General features: G+C 38.9%; 1 protein-coding gene across 1 annotated transcript in view; it reads left to right on the top strand.

The window, feature by feature from the left end:
* The window catches only part of spd-2 (spindle defective 2), a 740229-nt gene that overhangs the window by 670089 nt on the left and 50118 nt on the right, over window positions 1-20022 (top strand). The window contains exons 21-22 of the mRNA XM_067150605.2: window positions 2711-2915; window positions 3853-3964. Coding sequence (XP_067006706.2) covers window positions 2711-2915; window positions 3853-3964 — 317 coding nt within the window. The remainder of the gene's footprint in view (window positions 1-2710; window positions 2916-3852; window positions 3965-20022) is intronic.

The following is a 20022-nucleotide window of genomic DNA, read 5'->3' as shown; positions in this document are numbered from 1 at the left end:
AAAGATATACAGGAACTCCGGAACACAATTAACGAGACAAATACTGAAAACTACAAAGTCTACCAGAAGAGTGAAGAAAAATCTAACCAAAGGGAAATGGTGGATGTTGGGAGAGAAGAAAGTATCAGGGTACAGCACGACAAAGAGAACAGAAATATTAGAAGAAGCAACTAGTTCCTACAAAACTCTAGATACGAGCTCTCACCAGAATAAGACGACAAACAAGAAAGACATCAGATTGCAAGTTCCCCCTATACTGCCAAGCAAAGTAAGAAGTGCAATTGCAGAACTCAAGAACGGCAAACACCAGGTAAAGACGGTATCTGGAATAAGTTCATAAAGCAGGGAGCAGAACTTCTAGTACAATGAGATCTTGGAAACAAAAATCATTCCAGAGCAATGGAAATCAAGCAGCACAAGACGATCTAAACAATTACAGACCGCCAGCTTATATGAACTGTTCTCAAGAAGGCTGATGAAATGACTGGATGAGAACCAACCATGTGAACAAGCAGGTTTCCATTCACACCCTCAACCAAATCATAAAGATGTCAGTGGAATACAATCTACTGCGGCATATAGCCTTCACTGATTACAGCAAGGCATTCCACTCAGTGGAACATTCAAGTGTACTCCAGGCACTAAGCAACCAAGGAATAGACTTTAAATACATCAGCATTCTGGAAAAAATCTACAGTCAGAACATCGCCAAAGTGAACACCGGGAAAGAGGGACAGCCCTTCCGTCTGGGCAGAGGAGTGAGAGAGGGCGATCCCATCTTCCCCAAACTATTCAACTACATGCTGGAAGATATCTTCAGAAAACTAAAATGGGATGACGTACGGCATAAAGATAAACAGGGAAGAGACTGATAAACATGCGATTTGCTGACGATATCGTGCTGGTCGCACGCTCTGTCAGGGAACTACCTCAAATGCTTATCAGTCTAAGTGCAGCCAGTAAAACAGTAGGACTTGCAATAAACCATGGCAAAACAAAACTAATGTCCAATAGGACATCAAACTCCATTACAATCAACGGAAATGCATTGCAATACGTGGACGAATATGTTTATCTAGGCCAGTGGTTCCCAAACTTTTGTGGCCCATCGCCCCTTTCTGGAAGTTGACTAACACCTATCGCCCCCTTTTCATTTTCATTGTATACCTAATTTTAATTTGAAGTAAAGTGTAAATAATAAAGCAGTTTTATTATTTTAAACAATTTAATACTGTATATAAAAACAACCAAAGCAGTTTTATCCGGTCACTCTTAAATAAAATAGAAAATGTACTTTTTACAGATATTTTTAAGAAAAAAGGAGTGAAGTAATTAACTAAGATCATTGAGGTACATTTAAAAAACAAGAGTACATATTTTCAAACTGGAATCTGGAAAAATTGAGCAAGTTGACAGTTAAAATTTTAAAAAACAAATGAAAGTTTGAAAACTTGGTTATTGTTTTATTTTACCTTTTCAATGGCTGCCTTGTGCTTGGTGGAATCGCTTAAAGCTTGAATATCCGGCTTTACGTTCGCCAAGTTCAGGCACAAGTCTCCTTTGAGGCAAATGTCCAACTTATTTCTTTGTTTTGTGCGGGGCTGGACAACGAGAAGTGGTTCAGTTTTACCCCACATTTGTGGATAAGTGTCCATAAGCTAACTCGTAACTGCTCTGCTTGAAAATGATTTTCGCCTCACATTTATACTTTAGATCTAGAAACTCCGTCTCCAAAAATTATCAAGCTTATCCACAGCTTCAAAAGAGAATGGATCTAGAATCCAATCTGGAATTTGTAAGTTGGTCAAATCTTCAAATCTTGATTCCATGTCACTTTTTAACTGGTCAGGGTTATCAATAAAAATTAGGATTTTGTCTTTTGGGAGTTCAGGAGTCTCCTTATCTGACACTGAACAGTTTTGAAGGGTCGGAAACTGAACCAGCCTTTTACGGCCAATATTTACATTGTGAATATCAAACTTGCCGATGAATGATGAAATGATTTCTTTAGCCTTGATAAGGTTCATCTTGTTTCCTTGTCGCCTTATATTGACTTTGTTCATTTTTTTCAAAAATATCTGTAAGGTTCGCAAGTTCTAACTTGAGTTAATTCAAATTCTCACTTAAAAGAGGATCAGACATGTCGAGAAATTCAGTAACCATGTCAAATAATTCGAAGAAACGGCGCAAACAGTTTCCTTTGGAAAGCCACCTCACGGCCTTATGTGGAAGCAAGCATTCGAATTCCTCACCATTTTCATGGCAAAGTTGTCGGAACAGACGATCATTGAGGGAATTAGCTTTGGTATTGTTGACACCAGTGAACACACATATAGTTTCTGTGTACCCTCTATACGCCATACAAAATAAATAATTGTACCTGTTTGGGGCTTAAAAGCTGGGTTTTTTTCATTTATTCAGGGCTGACAAGCTCCACTGATATTGCTAACTATCATATTGTTTGAGCATCTGTGCTCTTTGTTGCTTGTTGTTCAATTAATATCAGTCTGAAAGGAAAGAAATAAAATTTCTCAAATCCTATTAGGGTAAGTTGTTCTCTTTCCCATGCTCCCTTCCCTCTGCTGACCAAACAGAAATGCTTAAAGATCTGCAGTTATACAGGACATGCTGAGTTGTCGACAATAGAATTATTTGCACAAGTTATCACAATTTGAAGAAAGGTCAACTAAAGTACGTTCTTTTAATACAGGAATTGGCCCTCTGCTGCAGCCAGTGGTAAACATCGAGCCATCGGAAGTAGTTGTAGGAGCTGGATGTTCTGTTCTGGTCGAGGTTCGTTATCACTTGCATCCAGAGGATGTAAAGTTTCTAATGAAGGATGAGAGAGAGGTGATCGAAGTAGGAATGCTTTCTATCTTGTACGGTGACGAAGCTACACGCCATAGACTTCGAAGGTAAGTTTCTTTAATGCTGACATATTCAGATTTTATTTGGGGCTGCTTCTTTTTTACATCAATCTTTAATGATAACACAAGAGAAATTATATAATTGATAGCTGCCCAACCAGTGGTTTCAGTTGGATCAGTCCCTTAATAAATCTGGTTCATATCCATTATAAAACACTGTATAATGAAAAGTTAATCAATTTGAAATCTTTAAAACAAATTAAAATGGGAAATTGAAGGACTTCAACATCCTTTTCCTTCTCAGTCTAAAACTGTGTATACAGTATTTACTTTGCTCAAAGCAAAAAGCTGCTGTTTGATTTAAATAGATCACTAGTAAATGTCAAGAAATGTTAACCAAATGGATGTCATTTCCACTTTCTGACAGTTATACAGAATTACTTACGTGGTTATCGTTAAACGCAAAAATGCATTACGTGAATTAAAACAATTGGTTAAACGTCTAACAATCTGTTAGTTTTGGTGCTGAAATAGAAATTTATTACCCAAGTTCTCTTGGAAGTTTTGATTCAACAAAACTGAAGTCTGATTTGAATATTGAGTTGTTAAGTTACCCAGCTGGTGGCCATGACAGTGCAGACCTCAAGTCTCACACTTAGTCACATTGGTCGAAAAAAAAATGGTGGCCTGCAGGGTAGGGGAGGTGGTGGTGATCACTTAATTTGCGTGCCAAAAGCCTGGTTTGGTTCCAATGCTCTCTGCAATCTTGATATGGAATGAGGGCATGTGATGCTATGTGCTGGCACTCTCCCTACAATCATACAACACATCCTCTGATGAGGTGCACTCAGTCGTAAAGACTCCCTACAAAGATTCATCTCTCTTCATACCCGACCCAATAGAGAAAGAACAACAACTTTATTTAAATGTATGTCATGTAATTCTCCATGGTATGATGTAAGATATTTGCTTCATTCTTTTCTAGGATCAGAGAGAAGCGAAGTAAGGAAGACACTGATATTCCAAACTTAGAGAAAATATGTGCTCCATTCCCTGGAGAACCTGTAATTGATGTTGGTGCTCTCAATGATCCTGAGGTAAGTTGTGAAAAGAGTTCAATAAACTCCACACTGGAATGGGAACACAAAGTAGGAAGGGCATTCCAGTCACATATATCAGGTGAAGCAATATCCTAGGGATAATACAAGATACCATGTTAAGTTAACCATGTGATTGAGAATGAATGTAATTTTAATAGTTGGTCTTCTGCTGTGGAGGGTAAAGTGAGGTATATATAATATACTACGGGTGATTGTTTGGTCCACCCTGTCGATATATTATCAGTTTCTAATTTTGTACAATGCTTCACTCGTACATGTTTCGGAAGTCCAACTCCCTTCATCAGCGATTTCTACATCATACATTAATAATCCCCATATCTTAAGACGTTATGTTATTCAGTTTTACATGATACATTTTCAATATATAACATTTTTCTCACATACAGACAAAATGACCCTTTCTTGATAATGTTTGTTGTCATGGAACACTTTACTACTAAGTACTGTAGTTAGTAAGTTTGTAGGCCCTAAGTAATTTAGGAGAGGATTCTAGTGATGCAAGAAACAAAGAATCTTCCTCTCTACAGCCTATTGCAAGTTCAGATTAATGAAATGCCTGTCACGTAAGAAGGCCTACTTGCTAATTTTATAGGAGCAATAATGCATTTTTATCATCTCAAATATGTTCAGGTGAAGAAGCTATATCCGTCATGTTCATATTTGCGTAAAGGCCACGTGCAACTCGAGGAGTGATATGAAATGTTTGTTTATGCCTACGTTATGCTTTTGCTGGAAGGAATTTAAGTTCTTTTCATTTTTTCAAAAGTATCCTTTCAAGAATTAGGGTGCGGGGATTATTCGTATAAATACGGTACATACTTCACTGTTATTTGCCTGAAGGAGCTATACCAAATGAATGGAGAGTTGCTATACAGTTGAACCTCGATTATGCATTCCCCGAAACTACGTTTCCCCATATTATTTGTTCAAATTACATGGTCCCACGAGCGTCCTAATTAAGGCACATAGTAAAAGTGTTGCATTATCCGTTCCTCGAGGAAATGGTATCCGGGATCAATGCTAAAACCGAAATCACATGTTTTTCAAGAAACTGTATCTCGCGAAAGACAGCTAAAGCATACTTACAGATCTTGGTGTTAACGTCCCGTTATTGCGGTCATTTGAGAAAGTACGGTACTGTACTGGCGGTGAACTTGCATAAGGGACCATCTTAGCCATTGCATTCGGATGGTATTGTTTAGAGAATCCTCAGAAATCAGTGTGTATACAACAACTGGAAGGAGATAGAACGCATTTTGACAGCTCTACTGGAAGATGGAATGGGTTTATTGAAATGTCCACATTATGTCCAGGGTTAGATGTTTATTTTTATTTATTTATTTATTTATTTATTTATCTTTTACTTTTTTTCTTTTTTTCGAGGGTATCGCCGAACAGGTTTTCGGCACTTCCCTCAGGGCACTGTATAGTCCCTGGGCTTTCAGGCAGGAATCGAAATTGCTCCTTCTTAAGCAACACAAATTTAGTATTTTAATTTTATCATATACGATTGTTATCGAGACCAGAACATGTTGCACCTTGCATACAAAAAGCCATGGGAGGTTTTGGGATTGCCTATTACTGTTTTGGTCCTAATATAAAACTGGGAATTTCATGTTTTTGTGTTAAAATGTTATAAAAACCACAGTCGTTTTATCTGCGTATGTTACATTTAAAAACTTTGTATCATTCCGCACTCGTACAGACTTGTACAGCGAGCATGCTTTCCAGCTGAGCTCAAGGTCGCAAATAACCGTAATTTTGGAAGTGTTAATGATATTTTCTCTCTTTCCAATTTCATTGTGATTGGTGACAGGGAGAATTGAATATAATGCATTTGAGAACTTGAGAATCGATACTTGCATTCGAAACCATATTCTGTAGTTCAACATAACCTTTAAAAGTTGATATAGGCTTAATTTACATGATACAAGATTTCCATAAACTTACTACGAACAGTATACTGGTGACCAAATTACAATGGAAGATTAAAGAAAAAGGGATTTTGCCATCATGTTGGGTGCTTTTGTATCTAATGTGCATTGTTTTATTCTATTAGAGAATTAAAAACAACTTGTGGTTGATTGTTGTTTGGCTTGGCGTTACAGGTATTAGATTTTTCAAAGAGTTTGACTGATCAAAGGTGCTGAACTGAAAGAAGTTTTCAGAGGAAACTGACGAAGTTTCCCCGATAAAACTGAATGTAAAATTTGGAGATTTTTAAGTCGCGTACCAGTAATTAATGTATGAAGCCGGCCCTGCGGTCTAACATGCCTGCCTCTCACCCAGAGGGCCTGGGTTCGTTTCCCGGCCAGGTCACTCATTTTTACCTGGATATGAGAGCTGGTTACAGGTTCACTCATTCTACGATTATCTTTAATTGAGGAGCTATTTAATGGCGAGATGGCGACTCCGGTTTAGAGAGCCAGCAATAACAGCCCAGAGGATTCGTCACACTGACCCTGCGTCGTCACCTCGTAATCCACAGGCCTTCGGACCGAACAGCAAACTCTTGGTAAGCAGAAGGCCCATTGGGGCTGTAGTTTGTTTTGGTTTAAGGTTGTTTGTAAGATTTTAAGTATACATATTTCATTTTTGTAATGTTTAGCCAAATTGTTGATAGTTCATTCGTTCCGGGATTTTCTGTTTCTCCGTGTTGTATGTTTTTTCTTTTTTTGTATCTCGTGGTCCCTCCAAAAACGGAGAATCGAGGTTCCACTGTAGTAGCCACTGTGTATACAGGAAAGGGTGATAGGCATAAAGCTGAAAAACACAGGCCAGTAAGTTTGACATGCGTTGCATTTGAGGTTGGGGAAAACATTTTTTCTGATTATACTACACATGTGTGCGAAATTAGCAACTGGTTCGATAAATGGCAGTTCGGGTTTAGGAAAAAATGCATGCAAAAATTATATTCATGCGCATGCTCAGTACATTAAAATAAGTATGTCAATGGGTTAATGCAAAGGCAGTTTTGAATTCAAAGTCGGAATTGTATTTCCTTTAAATATGGCAGTGTTCTTCTGTCTGCAGTTACATAAAGCATAACTGAACACCAGGAGCGTGTTGCCAACCTTAACGCAAATAAAACCCGCACCCCTATTTCGTACCTCCAATTTAAAAAAAATAATATGCAGGGATTATTCGCATTAATATGGTACTTCAGATATGGTACCGTACCCCAACCCATTGTCTTCAGTATATCCGAAGAAATCTTATCAATTCCAGCTGCTTTTCTAGTTTTCAATGTTTGCTTCTTATTGTAAATGTCATTGTTATTGTATGTAAATTTTAATACTTCGTTAGCATTAGTCACCTCCTCTATCTGGAAATTATCCTTGTAACCAACAATCGTTACATACTGCTGACTGAATACTGCTTCCTTTTGAAGATCCTCACATACACACCTTAGTTATTAATGATTTCTGGAATGTCCTTGGAACCTGTTTCTGCCTTAAAGTACCTATACATACCCTTCCATTTTTCACTATAATTTTTATGACCGCCAATTATGGTTGCCCTTATCTGACTTATTTGCTAGATTCAATTTCCTAGTAAGTTCCTTAGTCTCTTTACTTCTCTGTCATGGTAGAGTGGATCTTTACCATTCCTTACCACCCTTAAAGGTACATACCTGTTTTCACATTCCTCAACAATTGCTTTAAACCCATCCCAGGGTCTGTTTACATTTTTACTTACCATTTTCCACAGATCATAGTTACTTTTTAAAAACTCCCTCATGCCTGTTTTTAATAGTCCTACTTTTACAACCTTCATTTCTTTCACATTTATTTTAAACTATGACAAACCCCCTGTGGTTGGGGGAACCAGATGAAAAATTCACCCACGGTATCCCTTGTCTGTCGTAAGAGGCAGCTAAAAAGGGCGACCAAGGGATGATTATATAGAACCATGACACTGCTTGTGATTAGTAGCAAACGAGGGCTTGACGCCTTTTACAGTACCTGTGATTAGTAGCACTATATGAGCAACACCATGGGATGAGGGAACCCATCAGATTCCCCTTAACCCCTCAGCACCGACCTGTATACGTGGTATAGACCCCCTTTTCTTCCGTAGCCGCCAACCTCTATACGTGGTATAGACCCATACATGGTTTCGCATTTACGGCTATAGCGCGAAGAGTTTTGGAGTTTTTTATATGCAACTTGTTTTGTTTCCAAGAAGACATTTTTGGGTTTATCAGTGTTGTAAATAAGAATTGAAAATCGTTAAAGTGTAGTTGTGTTTGCAATGATAATTATTTGTCAATTATGTCCAAGCACCAATCCCTGCTTTTTTAATAGTCCGTTTGCTTCACTCTTTCCCACAGAATAAAATAAAGAAACGAATATCTGAGAAGTTTGTCTTTTCGTGTGATGTTCTTTGCTCTAATTTTGTATTAAGAGTGCGGTTTATTTATTATATTTGTCTTTATTTCTCAGCGTGTAGTCTTTTCGTAACTCTCCACGAGTGCTCTGTGTAGGCATCAGTTAATGCTGCTTTCTGTCATACGACACGAGAAGCAGTTGTGCATGGTATATATCTCATTTGAAAGACGATGTATCGACCTTTTAATCTGAAATATGTATCGAGTTGGTTTGATTCATCATAAATGTTATTCCCCTCATTCAGTTTCGTCCTGCCGCTTTCGGTCCCGCTGCAGCTTCATCAGCTTGTGTGACGCACCACGCTCAATGGCTAGCTCCTGCTGAGAGTAACGTGCTTGAAATATTGTATAATTCAAATGAAAGTTTAGTCGGAAGTAGTATTGACAGTATTAGCAGTAGTGATAATGAAATAGATGATGTGGCTGTGGCCGATGCAGTGGTAAATGATGAGAGTGACGATGAGGAGGAACCAGTACTTGGAAATTTCATGTAGGAGACTATAGATACTCATACAGGTCAAAGGGAAGTTTTCAACAGTGAATTATGATTCCTAGATTCTCCAATAATATTTAGACAAGTCGCAGGGACAAACATTGAGCAGTTATCTTATCAGTTTCAGCTGAAGGAAGGTTTGTTTACGTAGTACAAAATACGCTTCTCGGGCGGGAAATGAAATATTCAAGGTCGGCGCGCATCAGATAATACAGTTCCAAGGTTGCAGGAAATACATTTTATCAGATAATTAGCACCCAAGAGTGAGATATCCAAACCTCAGAGATGTTGTATCGCGTGTTCAAAACACGGTGAAAAGAAGACATCGGTGTACTGCTGCCAGGAGTGTGCCTTGGGTCTCTGTCTCGAAGAGTGCTTCGAACTTTATCACACGGAACTAAATTACTAAGGAAATGTGAAACAATTATGTAATTACCTTCATGTACATAGTTCTACCATAAGGAATTCCAAATTTCGTTAATATCGGGCTACTCTTATACTAGTAGTAATGCTTTAAGTGAATCAATGTATTTCTGTCGCGCGTAGTTGAAATCTCATCCGGCCGCGCGGTAGGAAGTTCTTTAAACGGCTGCGACGCTGAGGGGTTAATTTAATATTCACCAAGAACTGATGGTGACTCCATGGGAGTCGAAACCGGTCTTCTTATAATTTAATAAATTGTTGCAATGTGTTGAATGGTGGAACATCCCTCAAACTCTACATTATTGGTTAAACGTCAACACGGAAATGAAGATCATAACTTACGATTTTACAGGCAACGCAAACCTATGGTGTTCATCACATAAGGGTACTATCCACAGGGACTCGTACTATCCTGTGGTGTTTCTCATATAGTGGGCGGTCACGGCGGTATAACCATTACATCAATTATGGAGGAAATGCTGTAATTTCAGCTAATCCATTAGCTGAGAGGTGGCAGCCCCACCAATGGTCTTACTTCCTTCAGGCTAGCAACCCGTCGGAAGGACATTTGAATGCTTTCAAGTCTTGTAAAAAGAAAAATGCAAGACAGTAACGGGACACATGGTCAAGCACTTGGAAGGAAGATGATGATGATGATGATAATCATAGGCAAGCTTCCCCTGACTAAACTAGTGAAATAAATATACATTGTATGGTATTTAAAGTTCTGGGTTTTTGTTTCAGAAATTGTCATGTGTTCATGGAACACAGAATAGAACTGCTGGTCCTACTTCTGTCTACTGGAAACTAATGCATTAACGCAGTTGAAATTAATTGATTAAAAGTTTATGCACCAATGCGAAACACTTGGCACTTTAATATTCTTCGATCTGAGTAAAATATTGTATGTTTACACAACTTGACATAGACTTGTCGAGCGGTCTTGTCACAATCAACCGGAATATGTGAACCTTTTGGGAAGCAGGACAGTCAAACCCATAAACGTTCTTGTAACGCCAATATTTCATGTGGTTATAAGTGTTTTCATTTGAACAACTGTGTTATCAATCAATACAAGTGTTCAGTGTTCCGTGTACATGAACGCGCGATAGTTTAGACTAGATCTATGTCTTACGCTACTGTTGCACCTCTCATTGTGTGTATTTCATCCAATCTTCTTCAGACAGAAAGAGGACTGTCAAATCCAAGGATGCTCCTAGAGAGCCAAGTTTTCCACACCATTATAAGTGTCCTTATTGTGTTTTGTATATATTTTCAATCCAGTACATGTAATTCTATGAACACAAGACTGTTAGAGCCAGAACTGGGAACTTTCTAAGCTCCAAGTTCTCCTTGCCAAGTGTATGTTGCAATTCAAGGTAATATCTATCAACTCAATGATGTATTTCCATGGAACCACCTATAGGTGCATGGATTTTTCATTATGATGATTATCAGATTCCCCTTAATTTAAGTTTCACCAAGAACTGATGATAACTCCATGGGAGTCGAAACCGGTCTTCTTATAATTTAATAAATTGTTGCAATGTGTTGAATGGTGGAACATCCTTCCAACTCTACATTATTGCCTGTAAAAGGCGCCGCAATGTGCGAAACAGTGTTGGTCTGTAATACATGTGCGAATTTCATTATCCGAGTAGTACCCTACTGTATGGAATGTCGTGAGTCTACGCTACTGTTTATTAGTACCACAACATGACAAATACCATGGTTCTACTTTCTTACCGATAAGTATCGTTGTGAGGGGCCGCTAACTGGGATTTTGGACCCCTTTTGACTAAAAGTATCATCGATTGAGTATTGTGCTATAGAAGGAGTCCCTTAGTCGGTACTACTATTGTTCTACGCCAGTTTCTGTGCATGTGAGACACTGTGGGTCGGTTCCACTGATAGTTTCAAATTCATATCCATCCATCCATTTATTCTTTATCCTCAACTTTTGAATTGTGGTCAGTGGATGTTTTTGGGCTTTTAATTTGTCATTTCATTTCATCTCATTTTGTACAATTAGGGGCCGATGACCTAGATGTTAAGCCCCTTTAAACAACAAGCATCATCATCATCATCATCATCATCATCATAACTATGACAAAAACAGCTTCTTGATCACTAATACCATCTATTACTTTGGTTTCTCTATAGAGCTCATCTGGTTTTACCAGCACCATGTCCAGGATATTATTCTTCTTTTACCGAGCTTGATAGCTGCAGTCGCTTAATTACGGCCAGTATCCAGTATTCGGGAGGTAGTGGGTTCAAACCCCACTTTCAGTTGCCTTGAAGATGGTTTTCCGTGGTTTCCCATTTACACACCAGGTAAATGCTGGGGCTGCACCTAATTAAGACCACGGGTGCTTCGTTCCCACTCCTAGTTCCTTCCTGTCCCATCATCGCCATAAGGCCTGTCTGTGTCGGTGCGATGTAAAGCCACTAGCAAAAAAAAAAATCTGGAATAGCACAGAGGTAGACTAAGCAAGAGTGAATTGAAGATGGCAGTGGACGTGGGTAAGCTGTATCGCTCTGCCGCAAATCAGTATCTTAAATGGTGACAAACGCAGTAACAAAAATTGGTGTCAGGAAGTGCTTTTCTCTGTGGACATGATTAAACACACGCTGGGAAGATTTAAAAAATGAAGTTGACAGGAGAAATAACATCTTGTAATGGTATTCCAAAGTTCTCAAATATCTCCCAAAGATGAAAACTTGGTTAAGGATTCTGAGCAGACTTTAAAGTTGTTGCAATCAACAACCAAAGAAAGCACAGCAAGAATAGGAGTTAAGTGTGAAGAAAATTCGTAACAAAGGAGTCCTTTAGAACTCTAAAAAGTAGAGGAATGCCAAACTGTCATAGATTCCGTCCGTACAAATTGCTCTGAGCTAAGAGCTTCAATTCCACTCTTAAATAGTCCTAGAATTATTATACATGGAATTGAGGTTAGTTTTCCCAATAATGAGCTAGCGATGTGAGACGACCGGTAAGAGATGAAGAACTTTGTTGTGTAGATCGAGTTAAAAATTAAGAAACAATGCTGGACCACCCAATCAATACACATCACTTTACAAGTGAACTATGTAATTAATTAAAAACATATTAAAAATATTTAGGGACATGTTTCTTCTCTATTTGAGACTTAATTCAGCCATAAAATCACGTGGTAGATTACAAAACTCAAATCTCAATGGAAAAATGGCCATAACCGAGACATTTGTAATGGAGATGTATTCATTAACACTGCATCTGGTGTATCCAATACAAAGTTTCTTCAAGATGGCAGGGGTGACTGCAACAACGGCATATTGTGTGTCGCCATCTCTCAACATCTTAATATCTTAAGAAACAAACTAACAAACAATGTTAGGCTTCTATAAGCACGCAAAGGACACTCAAATGCAATGTTATCCACTGTCTGCTCCTCTTCTTCACAGTCACAATTGTGGTGATGTCTTCCATCGCCATTTGTAGAGAGTGGCTCCACATCTACTTTGGCTGATCCTAATTCGGTTTAGCGTCCTCCACTGCCGTCTGGGAAGGGAAATCCATTTGGGCACTTGCACGGGTTCTCTATGATGTGATGATGTGGTAACGAGGATTGCTGTTGCCATTGTTTTTTTCAGGCGTCCGATACATTAAAGGTGTCCTGTAGATTCATTGCAGTAGGCCGAGAAGGGTGTCTGTATTTCAGTCCTTTAGCTGGAGAGGCTGCTATGTCAGAATTAATAGGGAGGTGAGGATTCTTTTCTGTTTTCTTCCATAAGTTAATCAGTGACTGTAATCATCTTAGGGATGGAGGTGGTATGTGGTTTAAGGTGGGAAGCCAGTGTGTGTGTTAGTTGGTCGGATACATCCTGTAATGATACGCATTGTTTGGTTCAGCGGGGAGTCTACTAATCCAGTGTGAGCACTGTTAAGCCAGGTAGAGCAGCAATATTCAGCGACACAATAAGAAAGTGCAAGAGCAGTGGATCTCAGGATTTGGGCATTAGCACCCCAGGATGTACCTGCCAGCTTTTGAAGGATGTTATTCCTGGTCTTTATCTTGGCTGACACATTATAGAGGTGATTCTTGTAGGTCAAGGACCTGTCCAGGCTGACTCCCAGGTACTTTGGGTTACTACAATACTGTAGATTCTCTTCTCTGAATGGTATGGTTGGTTTGTACCCAGCACGTCTATTCCGCAAGTGGAAGGTAGACACAACAGTTTTCTGAGGGTTTGGTCTAACGTTGTTCTGATGAAAGTAACTGTCTAGAATCTTTAAGTTTGATGTAAGCATAGACTCGCTCATTGAAGTGTTGGTGTTGGGCGACCAATGCGATGTCATTTGCGTAGATGAGTTTTCTGGATTTGGTTACTGGAAGGTCATATGTGTACAGGTTGAATAGAAGTGGGGCCAATACAGAGCCCTGAGGGAGTCTACCATATATCTTATGTACTTTACTTGTGGAGTCTCCTGAAAAAATTTGAAAGTACCTATTACTCAGCATGTTACTGAGTAATGTGGAGAGTTTCAGGCAAGGCATAATGCTGATAAATTTGAGAAGGAGCTTATCTTGCCACACGGTGTCATATGCAGCTGTCAGATCTAAGAAGACACCCGTGCTTACCATTTTGTTCTCAAATCCATTTTCAATGTGGGTAACTACTGCTAAAACCTGTTCTTCACATCCTCATCCAGGTCTAAATCCGGCTTACTCGACTGGAATATGCTCGTTTATTGTCGCAGAGATCCTGTTATATATCAGCCTTTCCAGAAGCTTCATTGTAACACTGAGTAGTGCTATTGGCCGGTAACTCTCAACTTTTGTTGGGTCCTTAGATATTTTCAGTACAGCTATTATTTTTGTTTTCTTGAAGACTGAAAGTAGGTTACCTGTCTCTAGTATGTTTGTGAAGAAGTTGGTAAGCCATTTAGCAGCAGCTGGTCCAAGATGAAGACGGAACTCTGGGTATAGACCATCTGCACCTGCCGCTTTGCCAGGTTTTAGACTTTCTAAGGCCTGCTTAGTTTTTGTGGTTGAAAAGGAGCAGAGAATTCAGAGGATCGTTGAACCAAATGTTTCTTTTCCTTCAAGAGGTGCTTTATGTGCCTTCTATGATGCTTTTCAACTGAAACCTTTGAGGTAGAGATCATATGCTTGGCCATGTCGTCCAGACTAATGCTTGTTTTCGGTCTAATTTTGCTGTTTGGTGTGACCAATTTCCTGATCAGGCTCCAAGCTTCCCTGCTGGAGTGAGTGGTCTATTGACTCGACAGTTTCTTGCCAAATTCTCTTCCTGTTTTCATTTAGGGATTGTAACAGTTCCGAAACTGTATCTGGATCACCATTGGCCTCATATTCTTTAAAGAGCCTTTTCACCCTCCTCGTTCCAGCCGGGGATGTATTGTTTACGATATCCTCTTTTGATACATCATTTTGCTGCACTTACAACTACACCGATGAATCTGCTGTAGTTACTATGGATAGGTCTTATCCATCGCAGGTTGGAGTCAACCTGTTTAGAAAATTCTTCCCAATTGGCTTTTTTAAAATTCCATCTCTGTTTCGGGCAGAAGTGAATGATGGGCACAAGCAATCCGGATTGGAGAATTATTGGTCTGTGCTGACTGTGAGGAAATTTATTGAGCACTGTGCATCGTATGTTGCTGAGTGGGTGTTGTGACTGTGTTACAAAACAGAGGTCAGGAGTGTATTCTTTGTTCCATCGTGCAGAAGAGAAGGAAGCTATATCCTTGGCATCATAGATAAGTTTAAAGTTTTTAGTTTCCATCCAGTCAGTGAGCTTTTCCCCATTACTGTCATTCTCCTTGTATCCCCATAGTGTGTTGAAGTCGCATGCAGTTATACTTGGATTTCGCAGGGTTGGAATTGGTGGAGATGGCCAGAGAGTTCCAGCAGGTTTATATTCATTAACTACTGTCAAATCACAGACTTTGACTGAGGTAGTAAATATTTCATTATCTGAGGAGGATGGCAAGACTTGATAGTGGGTGATATCGCTCCTCACGTAGGTGGCAATCCCGTACTTTGCATGATTAACTGCAGACACTAATTTAAATCCTGGAATTCTCCCTCTGGATTGCAGTTGGAGATCATTTTCCGTGTGGGTTTCTTGAAGCAGGATGATATGAGCCTGGTGTTCTTTGAGAATCTTTGCTAGGTGTTCACGCTTTGCTCTGCTTATGCCCTCGATGTTAAGCTGGCATATTTTCATTGAAGGGCCAATGTTACGAACTTGAGGGCCCTGAGAAGGACCTCTAGGTGTGCTGCTTCTCCGTTTTCCTTGACTGAGAGGTCGTATATGACAGTTCGGTCTCATAATGTTGACGACTGTCCTAAAATCAACTGCAAGTCTCAAAATCAAAAACAAGCTACAAGAAAACAGCAAGAAAAATTGAACACCCAGCATCCTGCTATATCACCAGATTGTCAAATTTACAGGAAAATATTTAATATTATTAAATCCAAGATTAAGCTGATAATATACCAATAAAATTTGCACAAATCAATTGTGCCTACACAGGAGCTGCTTCTAAATCATGAACACAATGAGAGAACTAGTATCTGCCTACAGGCACCAAATGTAAGGAATAATAACGTAATAGGCTTTCACATGCATAGTTCAAGAAATACCACTTGTTTAGCGGCTATAGTGTTGCTAACTCAGTTCAGCGTGAATGTAATGTTTACTTGGCTATAGACTTAAATGCTATTCAAGAAATATGCGATGATCTGCGTGGGAAATCACTGCTTATCACGGTTCCTGGGACAGCCCGGTTGAGGGAGACTCTTCCACGACTTCTGTAGCGCTAATAATGTCTGTTCTTAACACAGGAGCTAAACCCAAACTCCAAGGGCAGGCACTTCTTCACTTCTTCCATTTATATTAGACTGGAAAGTAAGTGACTTGTCAACACGCTCGGATCATGCATTGATGATGGTAACATGAACCAACGGCAGAAGTCTAAGAATTTTACACATTTAAAAAAGCCAATAATTATACATAAAGGAAGCAATAAAGATGCACATCTCTTAAAAAAGCCAACTAAACCAACACAAAAATCACACATGTGAACACACATGCGGGCGGGGCGTTTCACATTATTAAACTAATTCAAATATTGGTAAAACAATACTTCACAATACTTTTCATCAGCTTTTAATGTATCCCACTGGAGGATACTCTAACACATACATACATACCTGTACATACATACATACATACATACTGCACCACTCCCGCGTCCAGGTGGGAATACACGAGTTCCAGACTAGCTCTTAATAATAATTCCATCTGCCAACTATTGCTGGGTTGTGAGTTCCGCGTGAGAAAGTACACCAATGGCCTACGGTAAATCCCAACCTACGTAGATGAACGTCTTCAACACGCTATCAGTCGGATACCGTACTTGTATGATACCGAATTTTATCGTAAAAATCAGATTATCATGGCTTGTCAAGAATTCCGTACATGTCATCATCATAATCGCAATCAGAATTAGTCATTATAAGCTTATATCTAGCTTATATCTAGTACTTATTCTAAGTAGACATTGAAAGAATTTTAATGTTTCCACTACTCAGCTTTTATTAATAAATTGGTCTAAGTATGAGTTGAAATAAAGGTAGAATAACTTGGAAAATTATTTATACAATGTGGCTGGTTTCCTACGCAATCAACATCTCTAAATGATGTAATTATGTTGCCTTGGAGAAAACAGGTTTAGAGAAACCTCTAATAAATAAATGAAATTAGGCCTCATTTATCTATGTCTTAATCCTGGCCTGTCGAAGAATTGTATCATAATTAAGTAGTATCCAAGGAAATTAAATGAAAAGAAAAATAAATAAATTATATAATCAAGTAAAATTATTCAACATAATTGTAATAATTGGATGCATCCAAATGATTTAAGTAAAACAGGCTATACTCCCTACCATATACAATGTTCAAATTGGGTTTCAATTGAAAATGTGAAAACGCAAAGAAGGTAGCCAATAATTAATCAATCAATTAATTAATTAATTAAGATCTGGAATCTTTCCATATTAAGCTGGATTGCTCCTTAAAATTACCAAAATTCAATCGTCTGAACCTAAATTCACATGCAATAAAAGAAATGCATATCACTCGGCTGAACACTTCACATCAATGTCCACGCACAGTAGAAAAATCGTGTGAGAAAATGATGTCTGTCCATTAGGGATTTTCACTAATTGATATTTCAAATTTTCGTATGTTTCATATTTCATACTAACTGACCTCCATATAAGCAAATCTAAGTCCACTTTAAGTCGTAAGCAATCTCAAATTAATTCCATCGTAAGGCTTATGTGGCTAAATCATTCAATTATTATTTTAATTCATGGTTGAAAATCAATTAAAATGCGTATATGACTTAATATAGCATTACCAAGTGTATTTAATTAACTTCCAACGAAATAATACCATAGGTGGAAAAATTGACACATAGGAAGACTCTATCTTCATCTAAAATCCACATATGAAAGACTAAGTTACCAGTGATGTGTTAAGTTGCTCCCATAAAATCATAAGTTAAATTGCCGTATGTGAGAATACATGAAAACAATCGTAGATATGTCAGTGAAGGCCTAAATATTGACGTAAGTGGCCTCTCGGCTCTTCTGATGATCCTACTTACTCAATTAATTCTATACTGATGGCATTGAGATCGTATCCTAATCTGTATTATATATATTAGGGAATAAATAGCAATTGAAAACAGTATGTTTCAATACATATACCTTAGCATGTGCAACCTACAAGAGACGTAGCCATCAGTATCAGTGAAGAAGACCTGCAGAAGACCATGCAATTTAAGTACTTAGGATCCGTCGTCACCTCAAACTGTGACACCACTCCTGATACTCGGATGAGGGTAAATGCAGCTTGGCTCAAGTGGAGACAGGTCACTGGAGTCCTCTGTGATAAAAAGATGCCTCAATATCTAAAGGCAAAAGTTTATAAGAGTGTGGTACGGCCATCAGCGATCTATGGGACTGAATGTCGCCCCATGACGAAACAACAGGAGCAAATGTTGACAACCATGGAGATGAAGATGCTTCGATGGTCCATGGGGCTGACCCGATGTGACCACATAAGGAACACGGACGTCCGGCAAAGGTTTGGTGTCGCGCCCATCATAGACAAAGTGAGGGAAGCCCGTCTCCGCTGGTACGGCCACGTCATGAGAAAACAGGACGACTCAGTTGCCAAAACAGCGCTCCACATCAACCCAGAGGGAACAAGACCACGAGGAAGACCGGCAAAGAGATGGACTGACAACATCAGGGCAGACATGCACAGTGTTGGCTTAACACCAGAAGATGTCAACGACAGACAGAAATGGAGGAGATGTAGCAAAGCAGCAGACCCTGCAAGTCGGGATTAATGCTAAGAAAGAGAGAGAGCATGTGCAACCTACACATACTACCATCTCTCGAAGAATACTATGACCAACTTCCTAAATAACAATAACTATCACCATCAAAATATACTATCAACTCATATACTTATTACATTCACCATTTAACACTTCAATTATCGCGTATCATTCATAATCAAAGCACTCGTTTCATCAAAATACGCAACATATGTGCCATAACCTACACATATATAAATCATTATCATTACTGTCATAGTATCAAAGAACAGCACATCGTAACCTTAAAACTGTGCCACTATATTTTATTGTAACATTCCCTAAATACGATCTTTACGCTTGTTATTTTGTTAAAGCCATCACGCATGTATATATTAGCTTCCTCTTAATACTCTAACACTTCACTGACAACGAATTAAGGAAGATATCAATCACTTCTCCAATACCATATTGACAAACTTACGAACGGCATTCACTGGTATTTTACACCTATGTCTGGGATTTATGGTAACTTCAGATGAATACCTATTTCCTTGTAAGTACACTTGTATATTAACTACGCACACACAATGTCATAATGCACATTATATATTGACCAAAAGAATAAAGGTTTCTACTTACGACACGACTCAAATGGGGACTTAACTTTGCTTATTGGATATTGACTTCCATCTCGCTGTTAATCGTCATGGGATGGTAGGCCTCGCTCCATGGTTCGGCTTAGGTAATCGGGTCCATCTCGTCCTCACAGCTGATTACCGCCCTCCTGGGTCATCAATCTCGTGAAGCGCCACCATAGCCGGAGTAGTCTCTGCCTCAGCTTCTTAGAACATCATAGTGGTCTTCATTGCGTCAAGGACAGAATAACACAAGGCATTAGTTGATTTATACATGCTGTAATCTGCTTAGTAGTGCTAATGCGAAAAATATATATATAATTTGGTCCGTCTAGTTTGCTTATAACAGCTCTAAATATCGTCTTATTCCAACTGCCTTGCTCGCCGAAACGGTGTGAATTTTACGTGCTTTTAGAATTGCACTTTATTTTCCGTTTAATTCAGCTCTCTTGACGTTGTGCAGTATCGGGCAAATACAATGTTCCGAGCCCAACCGTGACGTAGTACAGATCCAACTTGACGTTTCCTAACAGCTGATCTATAATCTCACGTATATGTGTCAACCACAGCTGATGTTAAGCGGGTTATCGCAGATTTGATCTTTTCTTCAATAATTGATTAAAGAATCCGATAAGTAACTGGTTTCTTTACTCGACTCCGTCCTTTCTTCGATGCAGTGCTGGATTG

This window comes from Anabrus simplex, chromosome 7 (assembly GCF_040414725.1).
Source record: "Anabrus simplex isolate iqAnaSimp1 chromosome 7, ASM4041472v1, whole genome shotgun sequence".
In the NCBI taxonomy this organism is placed as follows: Eukaryota; Metazoa; Arthropoda; class Insecta; order Orthoptera; family Tettigoniidae; genus Anabrus; species Anabrus simplex.
Note: the sequence above shows the minus strand (reverse complement) of the source record. Positions and strands in the feature narration are given on the sequence as shown.